General features: G+C 40.7%; 1 protein-coding gene across 20 annotated transcripts in view; it reads right to left on the bottom strand.

Annotated features, from left to right (window-relative positions):
* kcnma1a (potassium large conductance calcium-activated channel, subfamily M, alpha member 1a) overlaps positions 1–23,376 on the bottom strand; it is a 220,216-nt gene that overhangs the window by 18,435 nt on the left and 178,405 nt on the right. For 12 of the 20 annotated variants that reach the window (XM_074675296.1, XM_074675287.1, XM_074675290.1 and 9 more), the window contains 5 exons: positions 18,605–18,698; positions 13,096–13,222; positions 10,202–10,426; positions 8,040–8,232; positions 1,878–1,991 (listed from right to left, as the gene is read on the bottom strand). In XM_074675296.1, coding sequence (XP_074531397.1) covers positions 1,878–1,991; positions 8,040–8,232; positions 10,202–10,426; positions 13,096–13,222; positions 18,605–18,698 — 753 coding nt within the window. Of the gene's footprint in view, positions 1–1,877; positions 1,992–8,039; positions 8,233–10,201; positions 10,427–13,095; positions 13,223–18,604; positions 18,699–22,342; positions 22,424–23,376 lie in introns of all 20 variants that reach the window. The other 8 variants (XM_074675289.1, XM_074675293.1, XM_074675283.1 and 5 more) reach the window with 2 other exon arrangements.

Here is a 23,376-nt window from a genome sequence, read left to right as displayed (position 1 = left end):
TTTTGCAACCAAGGCAGTTTTTTCCTCTCTACCTTTTCACTCTCTTTCTTTTTCTCCCTCTCTAACCCTTTCCATCAGGCCGAGTTTCTCTCGTGCATTAATGGACAAATTGCAGGACATGTAGCTGTGGACTTAAGAATGCCTGTCTGACATGCTCAGGTTACAATAGTCAACATTGTCCTCAGAGCAGAGATACTTCCCAGTCCTAGCAGCTTACGTAATAACCACTTCATTAGGCTAGCCAGATGGAATAATACACATAAGGAGAGGAGAAAACTGAAATCTAATCAAGTGTTTTTGTCTTATTTTCAGTAAAAAAAAAAAAATTTTAGACTTAATGTGAGCCACACTGGCCAGAAAAATGTCTTGTTTCAAGTTATTTAAAGATGCAATGAGGAGGATCTGTTTTAATTGCACTCCCTCGCCACCTTGTGGCCCGGAGTCTCTGCACACTGTCATATATAACTTTTAGAGAGGCGTGTGTTTGTTTTGGAATGAAATAAAGATCAGACCATAAACAAATTTTCTTTGCTTAAGACAACTTTTTACTGAATACAATGCGCTGAGGTTTGAAATGTGACACCAAGCAAAGAATGTAGCAGCCGGCTATATGTTAGCTCCAACGTAACTGTAGGCTAACGTGACAACAAGTTAACACTGTCAGTTTGCAAGTAGTTTAGTGGCTGTTTATATTTAGCGCAGCTGACAGTCCGGTGCTCTAAAACATGTCTGTAATGCGTAACGTCAGTAAATCCTGGTTATGTCCTGCCACCCATCTACCAAGCAGAGCTAACGTAACCTCACTCTTCATTTTATTGATAAACTCTCAAGTTTGAACAGACCACTGCAGAATAACTGCTGACTGTGGGTTGGAATGAAAATTATCACTAACAGTTAAGCCCCTGTGTTATAGAGTGATACAGTCTGAGCTAAATGTTAATTAGCCTTTAGCTCAGGCTGTGAATTTTGTTTACAGAGAAAAACAGAAATCTCTGTGCAGATCAATCTGTCAATCAAGATCAGATCAATCAAGTTTCAAACTCCTCACAGCCCCTTTGAAGACAAAAATTAGCTCTGAATTGCTTGAGACAAGTAAAAAAAATCTGCCAACGGAACAGGAAAAATGTGCTTAAAACTAGAATAATGTCTTAATACAAGTCACTTTTCTCTTGTTCCATAGGCAGATTTTTTTTTTTTAATTGTTTTTAAGCAATTCAGGCCTCATTTTTGTACTTAAATAACTAGAAATAAGATGTTTTCTGGACTGGGCAGGTGAATGTGGCTCATATCAACTTTAAAAAGACATTTTCTACTGAAAATAAGACAAAAACACTTGAGAAGATTTGAGTTTTTTTCCAGTAAACCTGGGACAGGCAAAGCTGCCATGAACAGAAACAAAATTCCCACAACTCTCAGCCACAAGTCTGTTTAATTTCAACAAGTCTGAACTTTTAGTCAAAGCATGATGATTTAATTTCATTGGCTAAATGTTTCTAAAAAATCCATACTGAGTTGATCCAACCCATCCCAGACATCAGTGGGCAAGAGGCAGATCCCACCCTAAACAGATCGCCAGGCAGAGACGAACTACTATACACACTCACACCAGCAGTTTGGAGTGACCAATCAACCTAAAGAGCATGTCTTTGGACTGTGGTAGGACGCCCGAGTACCCAGAGGGAACCCATGCTTGCACTGGGAGAACATGCAAACTCCACACAGAAAGGCCCCAGCAGTGATTCAAGCCAGGAACCTTCTTGCTGTGAGGCAACAGCGCCAACACTGCACCCTTGTGCAGCCCAAGTTGATGAGTTGTTCTGGGGTTGTTTGGTTATGGCATGCACTATGGCAGTAAGGGTGGGTGGAGACAGGTTTACCTAGTTCTGTGATGATGGGGATGTTGGATCCGGTAGTGACGGAAGCCTGACGCACGAAGCCATGTACTGGGCTGCTGTCTGGAGATGACCTGTCCATTCCAGGAGGCGTGAAACCTAAACGTGACACAAGTATTTATAGAAATTAGAGACAATATAACTGGGTGGCATGAATGAGTTGATTTCTGTCCTAAAACATCCTGGGTTAAGAGCAGAATACAATAAAAAGAGGTTTTAAAACATCATCTTGTCACAAACTACACACTACATTATCCCAAAAATAAATTTGTCAATGAAGAAGTAATTTGAAGATGTTGTAAGGAGGATCTGTTTTGATTGGACAGCATCGCCACCTTTTGACCTGGAGTCTCACACACACTGTCGTGAAGACAGGTCATTTAACAAGGCGTGTGTTTGTTTTGGAAATGTTTGGAGATCGGATCAAAATATATATATATTTTTTTTCAAGACAACTTTTTACTGGATACAATGGCTGAGTTAAGGTATTTATAACTATGTAGTGCTGCTGTTTGTAATGTGACAACAAGTAAACACTGTCAGTTTGTACAGTAGCTAAGTAGCTATCTATATTTGGCATCAAGCAGAGCTAACGTAACCTCACTCTTCATTTTATTGATAGACTATTAAGTTTGAACAGACCACTGCAGAAAAACTACTAACTGTGGGTTGGAATAGACATTAGCACAAACAGCTTAGTTCGTGTTTTAGCCTTTAGCTTGTGCTCTCACTCTCCAATTTAGCTTTCTTCTGCTTTTCTGTCCGTTTTCTGTCTGACAATTAGGCTCCTGTGTCCACCATCACTACAAAATTAATCACAGAAATCTTTTTCAGCATCTGGTCCTGCTCAATCAGGAAGCTAAGAAGTAGCATTTAGAAATAACCTATATTGGTGCTGATAATCTTACTTTTAAGTGTGGATTACTATCAGGCATATAGAAGGAAGACTTTTCAAGATCACTTAGAAATTTCTCACAGCCCCTTTAAAAATAATAGAGAAAATATATAGCACTCTGTCTTTGACTTATCTATAGGGAAAAGTCTATAACCAACGAAGTTGTCTTTGAGTTTTCTTGTCCATTTGACTTCTTAAAGGGACATTTTTTTTCATTTTTTTGAGTTGGCTCATGTGAGGTACTTGTAAAAAGTAAGTGCATAACTATGAAAAATCAGTCAGCACTTTGTATTGTATCAGGAAGCTGAGTTATACAAAACTATCACATTTCAACTTAAGCATAATGTTAAGTTGAAAAGGGTTAAAATTGAAGGATTTTTATCTATTAATGTTTTTTAGCCAATTTGTCCATTAACTTTTGTTAATAACCAACAGAAAGAACAGTTAGAAGTTGTGTCATGCTAAGCTTGCTATTTTCTTAGTGTTTTTTTTTTTCTATCATGACAGAATTTCAGTTTTACACAGAAATCTGGTTCATCCAACTTGACACAACAGACACTGATCCATATAAATATCTTTCAATAAAAGTTTGAGGAAATTCTAGAAATAAGAAATATAAATGCTGTTTAAGAGCAGAGCATACAGATCAAACCACCACTGTGTTGTTTTCTGCAGTTTCGTTCCTTTAACTCCCACTGGAAATCTTCAGAGGCATTTCTGTAATTTTGTGGCTGAGTTTTGGTTTGTATAGAAGTGCAACAACCCTTTTTTCAAGGCTTAAAAAAAATGCAGTCGAAGCAAACGGTTCATTTCTCATCAGTGTGTTTTATCAGAGCTGTCGCACAAACACGAGGAAGTGACCTGGAACTCTGTATCACCACCATTATACAAAGTGTATGTCAGCCCACTCAGCATGACGATGTAGTGTTGCTCTCTGTGTCATTCAAACGTGTGGATTGACAGAAAAAAGGAAGATGCAGAAGAAAGCTAAGTGAACAGGCACCTGTCTAAAAACTGCAGTATGGATACAGAGCTTTTAGAGGTCAGCTAAGACATATTTAGCATTCGCATCCCTCCATCAACGGGCAGACATAAATTTTAAATGTTGTTCATTTTGTTACAATAAAATTGGTGAAGTGAATCCGGAAAACCTTTTATCTGAAGTGGCGTGGCTGAGAACCATGAAATACAAGTGCAAGTGACAGGAGTGAGAATTCACATGACTTCACATTTTTGCATTTCCTCAAAGTGACAAGTAAACACCTTAAATCTGTAATGCTATATGCATAATGCATCAACTGTGTTTTGACATCCATCATTTAGTGCTGACTACAGCAAAATGCCAGCTTATAGTGCTACCACCAAGGAAACATAATGCAGGGAATATATTCAGGTCACAAAGTTTTAAAAGGATTGCAAATTCTCCATGTATGTGTACGTGTGTGTGCCTTCCCTGTCAAGACACTCAATGAGCTGCTTACATTACAAAAGAGATCTCCCAGCTCTTTGCAACAGAAAATACACCAAATAGTTTAGTGCACAGCAGGAAGCACACACTGAACTGAAGCATGGGTAATCATAACTCTTGTTATTCCAATTACTGAACTTGGAAATAGCTGAGGTTTGACACTTTGAGTCAACCAAGGAGCATGAGCTCAGACAGTGCAAACATCATTTTGTCGATGTCCATAAAGGGTGATGTGTACTCTGCTGGAGAGTGACAGCAAGTTTTTGGAAAGTGCCTCTGAAACATTGCTCTTATTGTATGACAGAGAACACAAAGACAGTACAGAGCCGCAGAGGAAGAGCTGGATGTACAGCAAACAGGGGTTGTTGGTGAGAACAGGGATACACGAGGCCTGCTGCTGTGCTGCTATCAGAAGCTGTTAGGTTACAGACGCCTCTGAAATCGCAAAGTGAGCTATTGAACTCCAGACAGAGAGCCTGAAGACTGCAAAGAGATACGCTGGATTAACTCTTTGATGTCTTTAACCTCTGAAGACCCAGCGTCCATATGAGTGGACATTACATTTCTGCCTCACAGACCCATGATACTTCATTTTATAAAACTTTGACTTATTAGACACATTTAGGGACACGGCCCATGTTATCTAGAGGAGACAGGGCTTTTGCAGTTGTGGCTCTCACTCTGTGGAAGACATTACCTTAAGCTGTACAGACTGCAAATAGGCTCTGCACTTTTAAAACTCTTCTAAAGACACTTGTTTACTTTGGCTTTTGGTACAGCATAGGCACTTTTATTGCGTCTTTTTATGTCTATCTATTGTTGATTTATGCTTTTAATGTTTTTATTAGTTTTGTCTCTTTTTTTTAAATTGTTTTCATTGTTTGCGCCTTTTTACTGTTAATGTTGGCTTTATTTATACAGCAGCCAGTGGCCTACCAAAGTGCATTGATATTGACATCTTTTCCTGTTATCACAACATTATCCCCATTTCAGTGAAAAAACTGCGTATTTAAGTACAATAACACTGATTACAAATAACTCAAAGCAAACTCCTGACACAACTAACCAAACTTCCTGTACAAAGACCAAGTTTTGTTTTTATACTTTTATAAAAAAAAAAATGCACACAAGACAAAAGCTTGAGTCTCATGAGGCCAAAGAGAGGCAAAATATTAACTCAAACATACAAGGATGGGCTGAAAAGTTCATTATGCCATAGTGGTACAACTTGGCCTGCATTAAATTCAACCTATTCTGACATTTACAGCATAGTTTATTTTTAGATTAACCTATGCTGATGTAGTGTTTGAGGACTTTGAAAAGTAGAACCAGGTGAATATGGATCAAATTTGGCACTGTGGTGTTATCAATTATTAGCAGAAAAAGGGGTTAACCCCCCAAGCACATTCACGCTGACATTGTTGCTACATCAGGGGATGATGCTCCAGCTTTATCAACTGTGAAAAGTGGGCAGCTGAATTCAACAGGGGTAGGGAGATGACCCAAGGTCTGGACGTCCTGCTACGGCAACAATGCAAGAAAAAATCAGCTGTGTTGGAAAATAAACCATGCCATAAGTGTCAAAAAAGTTCAATCACTATAGCATAACTCCTTTCTAGTCAGGCATCAAACTTTTCAGCCCACCCTTGTAAAATGATTTCTTTGCATTTAAAATTCGAAAAATTCATCAAAAACTAAGTAGAGTTACAGTCATTGAGTCCTCTATAGTAAAGTGCAAACACTTGTACACTTTTTATGTAACACAACACATTAACGCTGGTTGGAATTTTTTGACTTCTCTAACCAAAAAAGTATACAAACATCATTTCATGATGAAAAAATTACTCTACATATCATGTAACCATTAAAATAGCTCTGCAAGAAAGATTTTTTTTAAAAAGACATGGAACATACTTAAAAAAAACTACAACCCTGCCTAAGGCCCTTTGCACACCAGACGCATATTTTTCACACAAATATTTTGCAGGTTATTTTTTTCACACCTACTGTTTTCGATGCAAGCTTTCACACCAACAATGTTATATTGCCGAGGTCAATTTTCAAAGTTTTACTTGCAACGCGTACACATCCAACCAATCAAAATGCTTGTTGTTGACATGTCACATACCAAAACGTCAACATTGATTGTGTTTGCGTCCTGGGTTGCTGTTGGCATGGAAAGGCCTTAACTCTATCGCCTTCATTATCTTTTCTGTTTACCTACTTGTTTACCAACATTTTTTGAAACCTCTTCAGTCATGTGCTGGCAATCAACACAACAATTTTGTTTTCAAAATTGTAATCCAGAAGTTTGAAAACCCGTCTAATCGAACTGTATCTACTTTTCTTGCTGTTTGTTGTCCCTGTGAGGCTTCAACCTTGTTTATTCATCAACAATGTACAATAGACATGTGAGATCTGGGTTACAAACCCCCTTATCCCTGTAGCCCCCCGGGCACCGCTCTGCTCTGTGGTTGACTACATGCTCCAGCAGCTGTGAGATGCTCTCCCACAGGAAAGCACATGTTTACTTATTCATTTGCACCTTCTTGTTTTAAATTCTACACACAGTGTGTGTACAGGAGCAGTGCTAAGAGGAAGGAATCCCCAAAGCAATACCTATGATACAACAGCAGTGTGTGGATATGTGCGTGTGTTTCCTCGTGTATGCATGATTGCTTGTCCCTGTGGTGTGTGTGTGTGTGTTTTCTAAAGTGAAGTATTTATCTCTGAAATGGGCGCCTGATGTAAGACCCAATTATTGATGACAATAGGCTTCATCCATCGACCCTGAGAGAGGATGTAGGCTAGTGGGCTTCCTCACTGAGGTGGCTTTCTGTGAGTACTGCTCCCAAGAGCAACGTGCTCTAAGATTTACCCTGCGTATTGTTCCTCAGTGGCAGCGCTATCGACAGCACATCACTCACTCACGGCGGCTGAAATAACAACATTGGCATTCTACTAAAACATGTGGAAGTGCTGGGCTCTAAAAAAATAAATGGCCTCTTGGACCTTCAACTTTGATTTGTATTTACAACAGCTACTGTGGTGGCACTAAATAGTACTGTGCTCAAGGCATGTCATGCCTCCAGGGCTAATCATAAACTGAGGAATTCCTGAGGAAAAACTGTGGCAAAAAATGCCGCCTGTGTGTGAGCAGAGTGCCCGAGCGTGTGCACATGCATTCAAACAGAAAGGTGTGTGTGTGTGCATGTGTCACTGTTTTGTTGTGACTAATGAGGAGCAGCTGAATTGGCCTGCCTGGTGATTTGTACTTGCTGCTTAATGATGATGAGGCCTGATGGGATGCCAGGTTCGTGTGTTTGTCTGCAAACATCAACAATCTGTTCCAGACGATCTGCCAGACACCAGATCAGGGGGAACAACATCAAATGACACAGTCATGTTGATTACATCATTAAAAAATATTATCAAGGAGGTTTAGCAGCATGTAATTACCAGGGACAAGACTGGAATCATCAGAAATTATGTGGAGTAAACACTCTTCAAAGGCTTGATGAGGCAATCAACGCAGTGTTTTGAGTGAACTTCTTCAGGAGTTACAGTAAAGTCAGTTTAAGGATGTCACTTGGAAGAAACTTGTAGGGTATTTCAACTAAGAGCACTTAGCAGGCTCTGTGCTTGACAGACTACATCCACTTACTCTCCCTCCTCTATCTTTTCCCTTCGCATTCTTCCATCTTTGACTGCTGTCTTTCCTCCCCGCCACAACCTGTCCCCTTTGGGCAGCAGAGCACATGAAGTCTAATAGGAGGCTCCTTACCTTGGGAATTAGCCTGTAAGACCCCAATGCTGTCATCAAACTGCATAGACTTGATGTTGAGTGATGCCAAGATGCATTCCTTATCCTGCAGTGAGGCGTCTTCGATATTGTTCTGATTGGCTGACAGTATTACGCACATGTCGCAGAGGTTGATGTTGACAGCCCTTAAATCTGCGCGACTTAATGGTGTACCCTTCAGGGTGAGGGGAACAGAGAGAAAGAGCAAGACAGAGAGAGAACACAAAATGCAGACAAGAGACAGACATAGGAGAGAAAAACAAATTCATGAAGTGAGCGGAGTGGAGCTTTGGGAAATTAGTTAACAAGTATTCTTGTTTCTAGGCTATGACATTCCACTGATCTAAGCGGGCATTGGAGAATCACTAGCATGGACTAATCTAAAGGCTAGCCTGTGCTGAGGGCTGTGTTTGGGATTCTCCTCTGATCATCAGTCAAGCCAGGCCTAACAAGCTCTAAGGCAGCGAGGCACGCCATCTGTGATGGGCACTGCAGCTGTAACACATAAACTCCTTTTTAGATATGCAGGATGTGTCCCTGCTCTGTATGAGGGAGTGTTGACTGCACTGTTACAGAGTGATCATTCAATTGAGTAACGTGTGATCGAATCAAACTGACGATCCCTCATGTGTAACTTAAAATGTCGACAGTTGCGTTTACATGCAGTCAGTAACCCTTTCATATTCAGAATTTTAGCAGTAACCCAGTTGCACACAGCCATGTAAACAATAAACAACAATAAAAAACAAAAAAGGAATATTCTTATATTCCAGTTTTTAAAAACCTAAAAATCTTCCCTGGGTTATTCCTTTTCTAACATTGATTTGTGTTCTGTTCGTAAGGAATCTTGGTCTTTTGAGTGCAGGAAGTCCACTGTACTGTTGCTGTTGTTGTTGCTGCTGTTGCTATGGATACAGTAGGAAGAAGCTGAAACCAAGCAAATTGCGTCATGATGTTCTCCATGTATTGAGATGTGTTCATACGTTGTACGTAAAAGAGAGGTACTGGCATCACTTCACTGGCTGCCTGTGACTTTTAAAGTTGATTTTAAGTTTGTCTGTTTGTCTGTGAACAACATAACTCAAAAAGTAACAAACAGATCTGGATGAAATTTTCAGGAAATGTTCAAAATGGGATAGGGAAGAAGCGATTAAATTATTATATATATTTTTTTTAAGGATTCTTTATCATTGTGAGATAGGGCTATTTTCACCATATGAGTATATAACTCCACAATAAATGGTCGGATTCCTTTGCAAAACAATACAAGACAAGGTCACCACAACTTCTGACAGATGTAAAAGTACGATCCAGATCCTGACAACATTCTGGATACTAAGATCTGGAATATGAAAGATGTACTGGGTCATCATAGTTTTCTACACTGTCAGGTAACAAATTATTGCACAAACCTGCAACTAACACCAAATTGTAGCAGACAGTCTGCTGAAAGGGAGTATAACATTAAAGTAGGACTAAAGTGTTGGTGACAATCACAATATGCTTGGTGGAGGTCTGAGCTCTCTGAGTGCTTTTCTAGTTGTTGTTTTTAAATGTTTGAATCATCTTGCCCCGCCTTACCTCTCTGAGCTTCTTCACCCCTGCTCACCCTCTCGGTCCCTCAGGTCAGCCGACCAGCTGCTCCTGCAGGTGCCGAGGTCCAGGAAGAAGCTCAGAGGGGACAGGGCTTTCTCTAATGCTCCATCATTGTGGAACTATCTTCCCTTACGCATTAGAGAGGCCCCTCCACTGTCCACTTATAAAAAGTGTTTTAAAACTCAGTTTTAGTCTTTGGCTTTTAGAGTCAGCGAGACTACGTTTCTTTGCCCGATTTTATTCCCTTTTGATTTTCTTTGAATTGTTTTAAGTATGTTTTGGTTTATGTTTATGTTTTTATCTTTTTATTTTGTCTATGTGTGCAGCACTTTGTTTACAGTATGGTATGTGTTGCTGTTTTGATCGAGACACCACGTAAAAAGGAATAACCCTGTTTGCTCACGCATGGAAACAGGTTATTCTGAATATTTCAGAAAGTGGAATATTGACCTTAACCTGAATATTGACTGCATGTAAACGTAGCCACTGTCTTTTTTATTCGTATAGGTCTCTTGCTAAAAATGTGTCTGGTGCTCGGGGATACTTACGGGTAATATGGACACCTTGGGGAAGTTGTGCAACGTTTCCCACTCTCTTCGCAGATAATCCAGCGAGCCCACAAACACTATAGGCTTTAGCTCATGGTAATGGAAGTTACTGGCTCTTAAAGGCATCACCAGGTTTCGCAGCCCCACTAAAGCGGACGTGACATCCCCAAATATACAGACCACTACATGACCGCTCAGGACTGTCATCGAGGCTTCACTCCGGGTCTGCAGAGAAAAGAGGGACACAGGAAAGAGGAGGAAGAGCAGAAAGAGAGAAGGATGAGAAAGAGTGCTGATAGCAAGAGGAGGAAGATGTGAACCTGTAGTGACAAACACAGATATACAGAAAAGAAATGAAGCTGTTAATGTCCATGAGGTTAAAACTGTGGCTCAAATTCAGTGATAAACTGTTATAAACCTGTGTTAAATAGTTTGTTAACCAATTAACAGGATGATTCATTTATTCATTAGTATAAAATTAAAATGTATCCTTTGTATTCATACATAAGCACAACTTTGGTTAACCACTATTCTGTTTATAAGCAGTTTATGGACTAGTCAAAAAGAGCACTGTAACAAGAACAAAACATGAGGTCTCTCCCTTCATTGTGTTTAGGTTCAATCAGACTGGAGAATGCAGTTTGTAAGATTTCAGGCATATGGAGAATGTATGAAGAGGGCCCTGTCAAAAATCACAGAGATATAAATAAACAAAAGCTCCTCTGCTTTATGAAGTTCATGGCGAAGAAAGAAGAATGCAAAGCCTCGCTTTTAAGATCTGTCGCCTGTCACGGCGGCTTGATGTGCATTGAGTGCAAGTTTGCGTCTATGTTAAATAAACTAAATGCCTCTATGATGTCGGCCTGTTTGAGTCTGTAAGTGCATCTTTGTTTACCCGAGATGCAACACAACAAAAAGTATGACGCAGAGACAACTCCAAGAAAGGCCGAAAGGTTCGGCAAATGCCTGTTTTTTAAAATTGTTGCTTCTCACCTTTAATTAACATGTCTAAAAAATCAGGGCTGGGACGATATGCTTTTCTACTGATTTGATTCTTTAACAACTTTTGGGGTTCCACTTAGAGTTGGGTACTTTTTACATTTAAATCGGTACAGTAACGATGGCCAGTACCTGGCAATCAGTATTCGACTGTATCAACTTTCGGAACATTGATGTGTTACTAAGGTTATAAACATTAAATTTTCTAAATAATAAAATCTCCACGTTTTTCACTTTTCACTTTAACATATTTATTTCTCAGTACATAAACTTGCAATGACATGTTCATGTCCAGTATGGAAAATCACCTACTGTTCTTTTCAATCTCGGTCACAAGGATGGGTTTAGGTACCTTAACGTGGTACCTTTTGATTTTCAGCAAATCGTTACCCGGTACTACAGAAGGAATTCGGTCGGTACCAAAAAAGTACCTAATCTGGTACCCATCCTTAGTTCCAATCCAATTTAAATTGTGACTCTTCAATACTTCTGATTTTTCCGACTTTTAGTTCAATTCTTGAATGCCAGATCAAGTGCAAAAGTTGAAAGATGATGATGATGTCTATAGACCAGGGGTAGGCAGCCTAGGGCACTGGTGCCACAGCTGGCACATGAGGTATATTAATTACAGGGAGGCAGAGGACTAAATGAAAAAAATGACAAAACTACTGTATTGTATTCTATTTAACACTTCTCAAGAAAATGAGCACATTATAAATAATTGTAAAAAATCACTTTCAATATAAATTCAAATCATGACGTTACAAGTGTTTGAATGTGTCTTGCAAGTGCGTTACTGCAAATCTCTTGGGAGGTCAGCCTGCTAGCTTGCAATCGCATCCATTTAGTGGTGTTATCATGGCAAGCAAACCAAGTTCCAGTCGTTCTTTCCAACATAGTTGGAAGTAGGGAGTACAGATTTATTTCCAGAGATTGACAGAGATCGGGTGATAAGCACCCTTTGCTGTGAAAGAGTGGTATGTAGGGCATCAATTGTGTAGCTAAGTTGGGGACATGAAAACAACATTAGCAAAGTATGCTAAACAGCAACACATGCAAAACTTCCTGTTAAAAACCAGGCACCAGGGGGAAGTTGTACCATTTCTCACTGCATAGCGAGACAGGGAATATATAAAGGAGACCTTCCTATTAACTGCTGATGATTTTATGAAGGAAGTAAGTATCGGCACTTTGGGCATGGGTGTATTTCAAGTGGCACGAGTCATGGAAAAGGTTGCCTACCCCTGGTACAGACGATATCAGGAGTCATATTTTCCCAGTTATTAGGATTTATTCAGGGGATCTGACAACTCAACTTTTTTTCAACCCAGCTTGTAAACAAAGACTAAACTGAATGACTTCAATTTGAACAAAAAAAAAATTACAATTTAAAATCATTTTTTAAAAAATCCTGATACTACGATATGATTTTTTTTCTCACAGCCCAATAAAAGATTATTTCTCAGCCTGACATGAGCAAAAACGTTCAATCCTGATCAAACTAGTGATGGTTGAAGTTCTGTTTTAAGGAATCATCATCACAGAGAAGCCACAGATTTACTTTAATGGAGCTCTACCTGGCTGTTTCTTGTGTTACATGTTTGTCGAACGACACACCTAAATGCTTACAAACTGCTTTCTTGTTAAAACACCCAAGAAAAACCCATGCGTGGAATGTCAAAATGCTGTTCATAAATCCTTAGTGGATATATGAAATAAACAACAAACTCACCTTGAAACAACAGAGAGGCATTGAGAGAAATTCAATACATATTAGTATGTGAGCGTATAACTATAAAACTTAGGGGAATGCTCCCGAGCATACTTTGCCTTTTCTGTGTGCATTTTCTACAAACATCAGGGGACTGCAGCTTCAGATTTCTTGGCCCACTCACCAGGATGACCTTTTCGATGTCCTTTGATGGGCACCAGTGAAACATCCCTGTCGAGTCATACCTCTTCACGTTCATGTCCATGTTCTCAATATTTTCATTTCCAGGGATTAGAAGGGGGTCGTGTCGACTGGTGGAACAGAAAAAAATGTGTGTTATTAGATTATTCTGTGATTGGTACCATGACAGAGGTGAAAGAAAACAAGTTTTTTTTACATCTGTATAAAAGAAAAGTAGGTTTTACAATCCTTCTTGTCCTTGATGTCAAGTCATCAGATGACTAAAAGTCTCCTGTGTTTGCAGCGGTGCAGAGAACAGCGAGACTTGAGTGCTACTGACTGAATGGCATGACAACGCAAGGCCAATTACCAGCTTTTACCCTCTCCTTCCAGTTCCTGACGCCATGCGGCGCGAACAGTAAAAGCTCCAACAGGCTCACACTTTAAATATTTCAGGAATTTGCCCAATCACATTTTGCTTTCCCAACTGATGGCCATTAATGTTTCAACAGCATGTCACAACCAAACAGGCTAATCCACAGCAGTGGGCTGCTGAGTTTTATCCGGTGTAACACTGACCATGAAACAGCTCCTGTCAGTCCTGCTGCACCACCTCTCCTTTCCTCCTGCTTATTCTACAAGATGTGTTCTTACAGTTCCTCTAAAAACAATCCAGAAAATTCTACCATTAAAACACCAGGGCCAGTATGCACGTTCAGCCATTAAACAAACGCGACCATGAGTCCAACGTATTGTTATGGAACGGCCGGTTTGGCTGCAGCGTTGGCCGCATGCATGACTGCTAAAAATCAGCCAGTTAACCAACTGTACCATTAAAGAGACGCAGGTGCAGATTATGTCACAATTAAGGGGAACCTCCTGGAAAACCCCATCAAAAAACCCAAACTGCGCGTGTCTACTACTCATAAACAGCAATAGACCTGGCGAGCAGCAACGTGTGACTGAGAGAAGATCAAGAAAAACATTTTTTAACCAGAGGAATGGAGATTATATAATTTAAGAATACACATGGACAAACAGCTGTTATCCGAGGGTCAATCAGGTAAACAAAGAGAAAGAGAAAGTTTGGCAATCTTGAACAAAGTAAATGCGTGTTTCAGAGCACACAGTAGAAAACCTCAATAATAAAATTAGTAATATGAAAGCTCCTTTGTGAAACAAGTGCTGCAGCAATGCACAGTACCTCCATGAATAACTCTTAATGCAGTTTATAAACTCCAACATTTCCCCACACACATCTTGAAAGGACCCAGACGCATTAAAGCAAAGACCGAATCAAACTTATAAAACTGACGGCAGTGAGTCAAGCTGGTTTGTCTCCCTTATCTCATCTGTTCACTGAAAAAATGTCCTGTCTACTAAATCTAAATTTGCTGTATGGCTACACATCGCCACCTTTCCAAAGGATTGTCCACTGTCTTTGCATATTTCATCTCACACGGTAACGCATCGCCTTTGAACAGCTGAACAGGCACTGTAATCCTGCCATTAGCGCCTGTAATGGTGGGGTAAACCTCCATTAAATCTAACGCTCTTTTGGCCGTTAACCTGGCTCATGTATACCACTCATCAACATTTTTTCACCGTTAGTATAGACTGTCTGTTTTTCCTGCATACAGCCCAGGTCAGGACCATAGACTATAAAAAAAGTGAGGTTGCCACAAAAACTGCTCCCCCTGGTGGTTGGCTGCAGTATAGGTCAAAAATCCAGCTCCCCAGTCATTCCAGATGGGCTGTGGTCAAACTTTAAAAAATTAATACACCTCATAGAAATGATTCTCACGCCCGATTGTTGTAGTGATTTGAAGATATCATTTGGCTGCCTTGCGCCCAAGTCCTCTTTTTTTCTAAAAAAGTTTTGTTTTCATAAATTATAAGAGGTTGAAACCAGGCTTTACGTCACGTTCAACCATGATTGACAGCTGATGTTCTTGTGTATTTTTTTTCGGGGAGGGTAAAATATGTCTGGAGGTGGAGTCAAGAAGTGATTAGACTCTCGAAAGAAAAAAATAATTAATATTTTTGTCACCTAGCTCCACTCAGATTCTCTACAGTCTCTACCGCGCAGACTCTGGCTGCACAACTGCTGCCAATGGTTGCGCCTGTGACGGGGGCATGGTAAATGGCAGAGCCACACTGTCCACTCTATAAACAGTCTATGGTCGAGACTAAGTGCAAACATTTAGCGCTGTTTTTCAAAATGCTGTAGTTGTTCGTCTTTCACAGCAACACAGAGCAGTTTATTTACAGTCAAACCCAAATAATGACTTTCTCGGTTAAAACAGAACTATGCAGACTCCAAAAACAGGAAAGTGCAGAGAGACACACATTTGAGTTTTATGGGAGAAAACATCTCAAGAATCTGACATACATCTCTCTCAGTATCACTCTCTCTATCGTCTATCAACACTGTCATCGCTGACAAGGCTTTGATGTTGCCTCTTCCTTCAGCCTGCATTTGGGTTGCATACCATGGCAGGAAAAGTAAAAGTTAAAAAAAGGAGCTGTCAATTAGCCACCCTCTCTCCAGCTCTCTTCCCCCTCTTCCCTCTATCAGTTGGTGCAGGTGATAATAACACTGACAGCATTTAGTGTTTTTACACTCAGCCTGAATCTTTCATCCAGAGGCGCGTGTTGCGCCAATCAACTCCACAGAGCCCCCGTCACTTCAATCTGCTCAGCTCTGCTCGCCTCCACACAGGGGCTGACTGGCGCATGCAGGCAGGCTGCCGCTCCAGCTCTCTCTGCCAAGACAGCTATCTTTCACAGAGCTGTCAGCTGTGTGACTGGCAGCCTGTCACAGGCTCCACACACCTCCTTCTCCCTCTGCCTTCTCTCTGCCTCGGGTTGAACCTGCCACTAGTCTTAGGGAGAGCAGACATGACGTCTGAGCTGTGGTGCCACGCCCAAGGGATATCAGCTGTGGATGATACTGTGACATCTTCAGTGATAGGATGCATGTCGTCAGTTATGACCCGTCAAAAAGGTTAGTGGGAGCAGTGTTAATGCCACTGTGTTACGACCAAAGCAAATGTGCTAAGGGTAGGTCAGCTAGCGTGCAAACACTGATTCACTGTAATCCTTAATCTTTACAAAAACACAGAGATTTAAATTTCTAAAAACAAAAAAAGTGTTGATAAGCAGGATTTTGAAAGTGCAGTTTTTATTATGGCAAAAACAGATCTACATCATTTTAAATCTGGATTTAATAAGCTGACAGTGCATCAGTTTGCAAAGCAAATACCATCCCTAGGCGAGATACTGTATTTGAACAGACGCATTCTTATATAGGACAAATATTTCCCTTACAGCATATCTCACTCCAGTGTCTCACCCCCTCTCCTTCCTCCTCCCTCCCTCTGTATTTCAAACAGAGTTGAGTTATTCCAGTGTATCACTCTGCAGTCACAAGCAAGGGATGGGCGTGCTCCCCCAATCCCCCTCTGCCAGACTATGAAGGCAGCCTCTTGCTTTGAAAATTTTCCCCATCATGCAAACTGACAAAGGCATGCTTTTCAAAAGCCCACAGCCAATCTGTTGATCATTATTTATTTACAAAGGCCTTCAGGCTGCAGGTCCTGTAAAAACCATACTTGATACGTATGCTTGCTCTCTTGCTAGCTCTCGACTGTGTTATCCCCCTCCCTGCTTGTAGAATAAAGTATCCCTAAGGCTACCTCAAACAATCACTTTTCATTGTGCATAAAATCCACCTTGTAAAGAACGACTGCTTAATATATATGGTGTTATATGTTGACAGGGCAGCTGTGTGTGTAGAAGGGGGGCTGAGGACCGTGATGGGTAATTTGATGTTTTGCTGAGGGCCAAGACTAGGAAAAAAAAGCTACACCTATAACAGAGGACCTGTCATCTCAGTACCCAAGAGCCAGCAGAATACAGAAGCACCCCTAAAGCAGAGAAAACTTTGACACTGCTTTGAAGCGTTTTCAAAACCGAGTAAATAACTTGCGAGAATTATTATCACCGGGAGATCAAAGCAAAGATGCATATATTACATGGCAAACAGGGACCATCTCCTAAGCAAAAAAGGAAGAGAAGAAAAGATTTTATGCTTTAAGTTAGGCAAACTAAACAGGCTTTTAAACAAGCAGTTAGCTGGATACGTGCCAGCGTCTGGTTGTTTTTGTAGCAGCTTTCTCCCTCTGAGCGAGGGCATCTAAAATGATGCTCTGTTGCAAACTAGACTGAAGGGTATGACTCTGTGTTGGGCTAATGGTTCAGCAAGTGTGAAGGCTTATTAAGTTCTTGTTTTGTGGAGAACTGAGGGGGAGGCCGACTGGTATAGTGGACCAAATCACACAGGCATGCCAGTGCGGCGAGGGGAGCGCTGCCTAAGGGAAACAAGCAAGACCGACATACAAAGACCTCCACTAGAATGTAAGAAAACACACCACAGTGTAAAAAAACAGCAGAAAATATAAAAAGAAAGAACTAAAAGTAAAAAGAGACATTTTTACTTCTTTGATTTTATCATAGTCAAACACCATCCTTGTTTGCAGCATTTAAAAACTGAAATTATTAAGTTGTTTTTGCTTTCATCCTGAGATTATTTTTTTAGTCTCACAATTTAGATACAGTGCTGCTTATTTTACTGAAAGTGACAAGTGCGTGTGACAAAAACCACAGTGCTCCTTCTTTTCCAATTGTTAAGTCATAAAAACGACAACCATAACACTTCCTCTCGTTGAGAAAAGGGCAGCGTAGCTATGAGTGTTCTTGTCCTGTTAAATCTTCCCCACCATGCCTTCATCCCATCGTCCCGATCCGCACAGCGCGGCCTCTCTGTATCATCCACGCTATCGTGTTGCTAACCCCGCCTCGCATCCAGGGAAGCACAAAAACCTACCCCCTTTTATCTTTCAAAATCAATTAGCAGCAGTCTAATTCCACGGGACAGGATAAAAGGAAGGTAATATTTGAATTCATATTTGATTGTGATGATACATCTCACATATGGCCTTAAGTACCAGAAACAGTACTCACAGGGGTTCCCACAATAGAGGAGTAGCCTGAGGGCAAAGTAACCATGCAGGTCCCTCTGATTGGTTGCTGGTGTCATTAGTGCCAGCATTGTTTAAGGAGCACATGTGGACCAGACCGGGGGAGGTGACAGCTGGGACTTTAAAGCCAGAGGAGTTTTCAAACGGCTCCTCACAGCCACTTTTCATGACAGAAATATTATTTCAGCTCTGTCATTAACAGCTGACAGCATGCCATCCTAAACAGCCAGAGTCTAACAGGGCACTTCTCCTTTCTCTTTCTTTCACAGACTTTCTTACCTCCTTCTTCTGCCACCCCTAATTTGCCCCCTCCCATCCATCCCAAACTCCCACCATCTCACCATCAGCCTGTGAAGTATCTCTCACACACGTCCCTCCATCCCTTTCTCCCCGCCTTCTTCCCCCCCATGTCTGACTCCGTCTCACTCTCTGTTTGAAGGCGTGAAGGAGAACGAAATCAACGTCTCTTACCTCATCATTTTGGGCGAGCAGTTGGGTGAGTTTCGCATCCCTCCGTTGCGCTGCTTTTTTTTGGGCGACAGAGTTGACGGATGCTCGTCTTCGACTGCAAAAACACGCAGAGAATTTCAGAATAGAGACAGGTGCTTGAGAATGCGTGCTGGACCTGATATGGATACAAAAAAAAATTGCAAACAATCAATCATTGCAAACAAAAAACTGAACAGAGGAAAAGGAAAATTAATAATTCAGTGTCAAATTGAGAAAATATAGAAAAAGCATTAGTAACGGACAACGGTAAATCTGAGAAAGGCAGAAAAACCACAGATAACAAAAAAGTTACGACCTGAAAATGTTACAGAAGGCTCAGGAACTAAAACTCATTTTAAAGTTCTTGTAAGGTGCACTTTTACAGGGCCTTGATCCACTAATGTGTTCGTTCGGTACACACTCTGAGTTGTGCAGGGGACTGGACCTTTTAGCAGTTTGCATCAGAGTGACCATGCTTACCTACGCCATTAATTGCCATGTGATCGTCATTGTCAGTGAGCACGGGCAAAAGCAATGACAATGAGATAAATTAGGGTTATGGAAATGGATCTAATATAATTTTTAAAAATCGATCTAAAGCCCACCCAATCATTGCAGTACTAAACGCATCATGCCTCATCTACAGGTCTAGCTCTAACATTCAACACACAGCATAAAGGCTGGGCCCACTGATGAATTAGTAGACTATGATTATGCGAATATAAGTCTTTTTTTTTCAAGTTGAAATGATATCACTGTTTTTGTGCAACATTAGGTCATTTTTCAATTAAAACTTTGCTCAAGTCCCAGGCACGAACGAGAGAAAACAGCCGTAGTGAGGCCAGGCCCAGTCATCTGAAGATTTCTGTGAAGCTAACAGTAGTCTCATCTTCTCCACTGTCTCTGAGTTTCAGACAGGCACCCGGATAGTCTATCCACTCTGCACCCTCTCTGCGCAAATGCCAAGTGCACTGTCACTTCAAACCCGTATTAGTCCTTTGGTTAGGAATCAATAACACAGCATGATATTAGTGCAAATCAATGTGCACGCTGCAAGCCGTGACTACTCCAAGCATGTGGAAATTCATTATTGTCTGAGCACCCATCCCAGGCTGTCACCTAATTCTGCTAATAAAAGATACAAAATACGGCTTTGCCTTCTAATAAAATGTCACTCCCTGACATTTCCTTTATGAAATTGGGCTTTTGGAATAGCTAATATCACAAGCACTTTCCACTTTACAAATAATTCCCTTTCCTGCATACTTTGAGAATACTACATCAGAAAATACACATTACTGTTTCCATACTGTTTGACAGACTCCTCCTGGCTCAAACCCAATTTATGAACAGTAATGTTACACATTTCATAAGTATAACAATAAAAAGGAAAGCTTTCCAGCCACTGAGTAATAACAGCTTTTACAGTAAACTGTTAAAACTTGAATTGCCACTCAAAAAATCAATACCCTCGGAGCTCACAACTCCTGCAACACTCTTGGAAATAAATATCAGTGATCAGCTCTCTGTGTTATTTCTAAGTTCCCATGTTTTAGCACTCTCTGTTTTGAAGTCTCTTCATGTAGACAGAAGCAGCCACTCCACTAGCAGGCAAGTCCGTGCAAAGCAGCAGGAGCAGCAACAGCAGCTCCAGCAGAGTGAACCGTCATGCAGCAAACAAGACAAAATGAAGGAACGGGACAGGCGGGGTTACTGGCTGATGCATCCCGCTAAGGGGGCAACCTACGGTGCCTACTGTGACTGAGCAGCATGGCATTACTGGGGTGGTAGCGGTATTTCACCGGCAGACTGCGGGCCCGGTTCAGCCGACTTTCAGCCAGGGATCTGGCCGTCACGTCTCCTGGACCTGAGATACTGAGGCGCACTTTCGAGGGGTTGGCCCCAGGCCCCGGCCCCACTGGGAGCAGGCTTCCTTTACGGTTATTAACGAGGGGTATGTTGACTGTGCCTGGGTTGACCAGGGGCTCCTGGTTGGGGTGCAGAGTGTTGGGGAGGAATGCATTTGTGGTGATGGAGGTGGAGGTGCAGCCGGTGGTTTTAACTGATCGGTTTTGAAAAGACGGTCTAACTTCATCCATTACTGTCAAACAATGGAGAATACAAAGAGTAAGAAGTCTGAATTGATTATAGTTATTTAGTTAGTTTTCAAAATATTAGAAAAAAAAATGCAGAAAATTGTCTTTTTTATAATTTGAACATTTGTTCAAAATGCCTTTGTTGCTCTTTCAGAGATTTCAGGAGTGATTCAATTATTGCTAATGAGGATATCTTTTAAAGAAACTAAATACGACTAAATTGAGAAAATTATTTGACAATTTAATAATTAACAGCTGAGGGATCATACACCCACTGGAAAAGAAAATGCTACTATCAGTAATGCAAAAATTAAGGAATCATTTATCATTGTTTCATAAATGGTGCTCTAACATCTCTTTTTATATCCTGACACACGCTCTGCACAACACTCAGAGCAAAATTTACTTTGCATTTGTGACATGCATTAATTAAAAATAAGAATCTCAGTTGCATTTTTCAGTTGCACTACATTTTCTGGTAGAACAAAGCAGACACAGCTTGTCTGAAGCAAGTCAGATCCAATCAGATAATGTGTCATATCAAGCATAATGTGCAGCACTGCTCTCATTTAAAATGATATTTAATCACCAATAATTCATAGGATGACTCCTTTAAACTGTTATAACCAAACACTTACAAGATGAAACTTAGGTTTTGTTCTTAAATATAGTTTCATTCACCTTTAAATGGACTACTTCTGTTTTTAACATTAATGTAGTTTTTTGTACTGTTCCTTTAACAGCACCACCATGTCAGATATGGGAATGTGTACCAGATGTACACTCTGTCATATCACCAAACACATCCAGATATTCACAAACATCAAATTCGATCGGGGCTGCACATTCGACCCGTTTGTTAGTACATATTGAAGGTTTGTGAACTTGAAGGGGGAGGAGGAGCTTTGTTCCTGTCTTTGGTAGAAGAGTGGTTGGTTGGTTGTTTGGAGAAGAGGGTATGGTTGGGTGGCCCCGGGCGATAAACAGACGTTTATCCCTGCCGTCAGCTGCCTCCTTGATTTACGGGGCGCCACCGATAGCTCCTGGATTCATCTGGCCCTTGTCAAACACGTGCAGCGTTAGAGAGCGCTCACCCGCTCTGGCAGGTCCACTGTGCATCCTGAACAACCCAGACGGCAACTGTCCCTTCCTGAAATGCTAATCACATGATGGTTCTGTCCTGCATGCAAGCCTTATCGGATCGCGGTGACCCAACGTAAACTGGATGATGAGGCAGTGGAATAACAACTAAAAATGTTTACTTTTGAATGTGAGCTAAGCTGGCTTTCCTTTACGGTGTTTGCTGCATGAGCAAGCTTTGTTCTTCATGTGCGTTGCAACTGCATGAAAAAGCTTTCTTTTGCCATGCATTGTTGTTTTGTTACTTTTTGATGAGAGGGTAAATCTCATACTACTACTGCAGCAAGTCCAGGTAGTTTTTCTCTTTTTCAAAGAGGAACAAAAAAAAAAGATTGGTCTTCAATCACATTATGCTTGATGAAGAAAATACAGGAATACAATTATGCATATAATATGTAAGAGGTGAAAATAGCTTCCCAGTGTTAAAATATATTCTTAACTTTTAAATAGTAAAGCATTTAACAATTATATATTAAAGATTTACCTAAATTGCAATCAGCTTTGAATCGAACGCCAGCCTCTTTTTGACTTCCACTGTTCCCTGGTGTTGTAGCGCCATCTGCTGCTACATGCAGCACAATACAAAAAGAATAGTTCATGGAACTACAAGGGATTATCAAACACAAACTTATTTATAGTTAACTGCTATTAAAACCAGGAACTTATTTAGTTTCCTTATATTATCACTTTATGACAGGTTAGTATGAGTAAACAGTCTGTAGGACTTTGTCTCAGTATAAGACACAAGACAACATCAGTATGTGCTTAAAGGATACGGGACAACAAAGCAAAACTAACACAGAGACACAGCAAGGGGTCTATGGTCTAAACACAGAGCTGGGGGGAGAATGGAGAAGGACAGAGAAACACACTTACGTGATCTGACACATCCATTATACTTATATTTGGCTGAGGAGAATGCAAAGACAAGTGGCAGGTCACACAGAGGGAGAAAGGGGGTAATGAAACAGGCACATCAGAGACATCAACATAAGAGTGGTGGATGGAAATGAAATCAAATGAAACTCTGATGAGGTACTGACACGATGGCACAGAGCAAAAATAAAAGTCATAAATAATTAAATCAGTGGGGAAAAACTGATGACGGTTGATTGGGATTTGATGGTACAAAAAAAAGCAGACAGGTGGATGAAATGAAATGTCTGTTCACGGAGTGAGCCATGCAGTCAGGGAAGAGTACTGATTGGATGAAATGAAAGTCTAATGGCTGATTTTTTTTTTTTTTTTTCATTTTTTACATCTTAAAAAATCGATTTTTTGAGGTCATACAGTTTCAGTGTCAATGTTTCTTTTTGTGTTAACTTTTTCAGGTTTTGACTTAAATGTGATGAATATTGTGAAATCTGTACACAGAACAAATAAAGCCACCAACAACAGCTACATACTGGAGTGCATGTAGGCGTCCAAAACACAGACAGCGGACAATTGCTACTCAAAACAGGAGCACTCACAGAGCATAAGTGTATCAAGACTTTCTCTTTGCATGCAGTCCAAATG

This window comes from Halichoeres trimaculatus, unplaced genomic scaffold (assembly GCF_033239565.1).
Source record: "Halichoeres trimaculatus isolate MK-OKI-2021-1 unplaced genomic scaffold, fHalTri1.1 fHalTri1_scaffold_8, whole genome shotgun sequence".
Classification (NCBI taxonomy): Eukaryota; Metazoa; Chordata; class Actinopteri; order Labriformes; family Labridae; genus Halichoeres; species Halichoeres trimaculatus.
The sequence above is the reverse complement of the archived record's forward strand: the minus strand, read 5'-3'. Positions and strand labels throughout refer to the sequence as shown.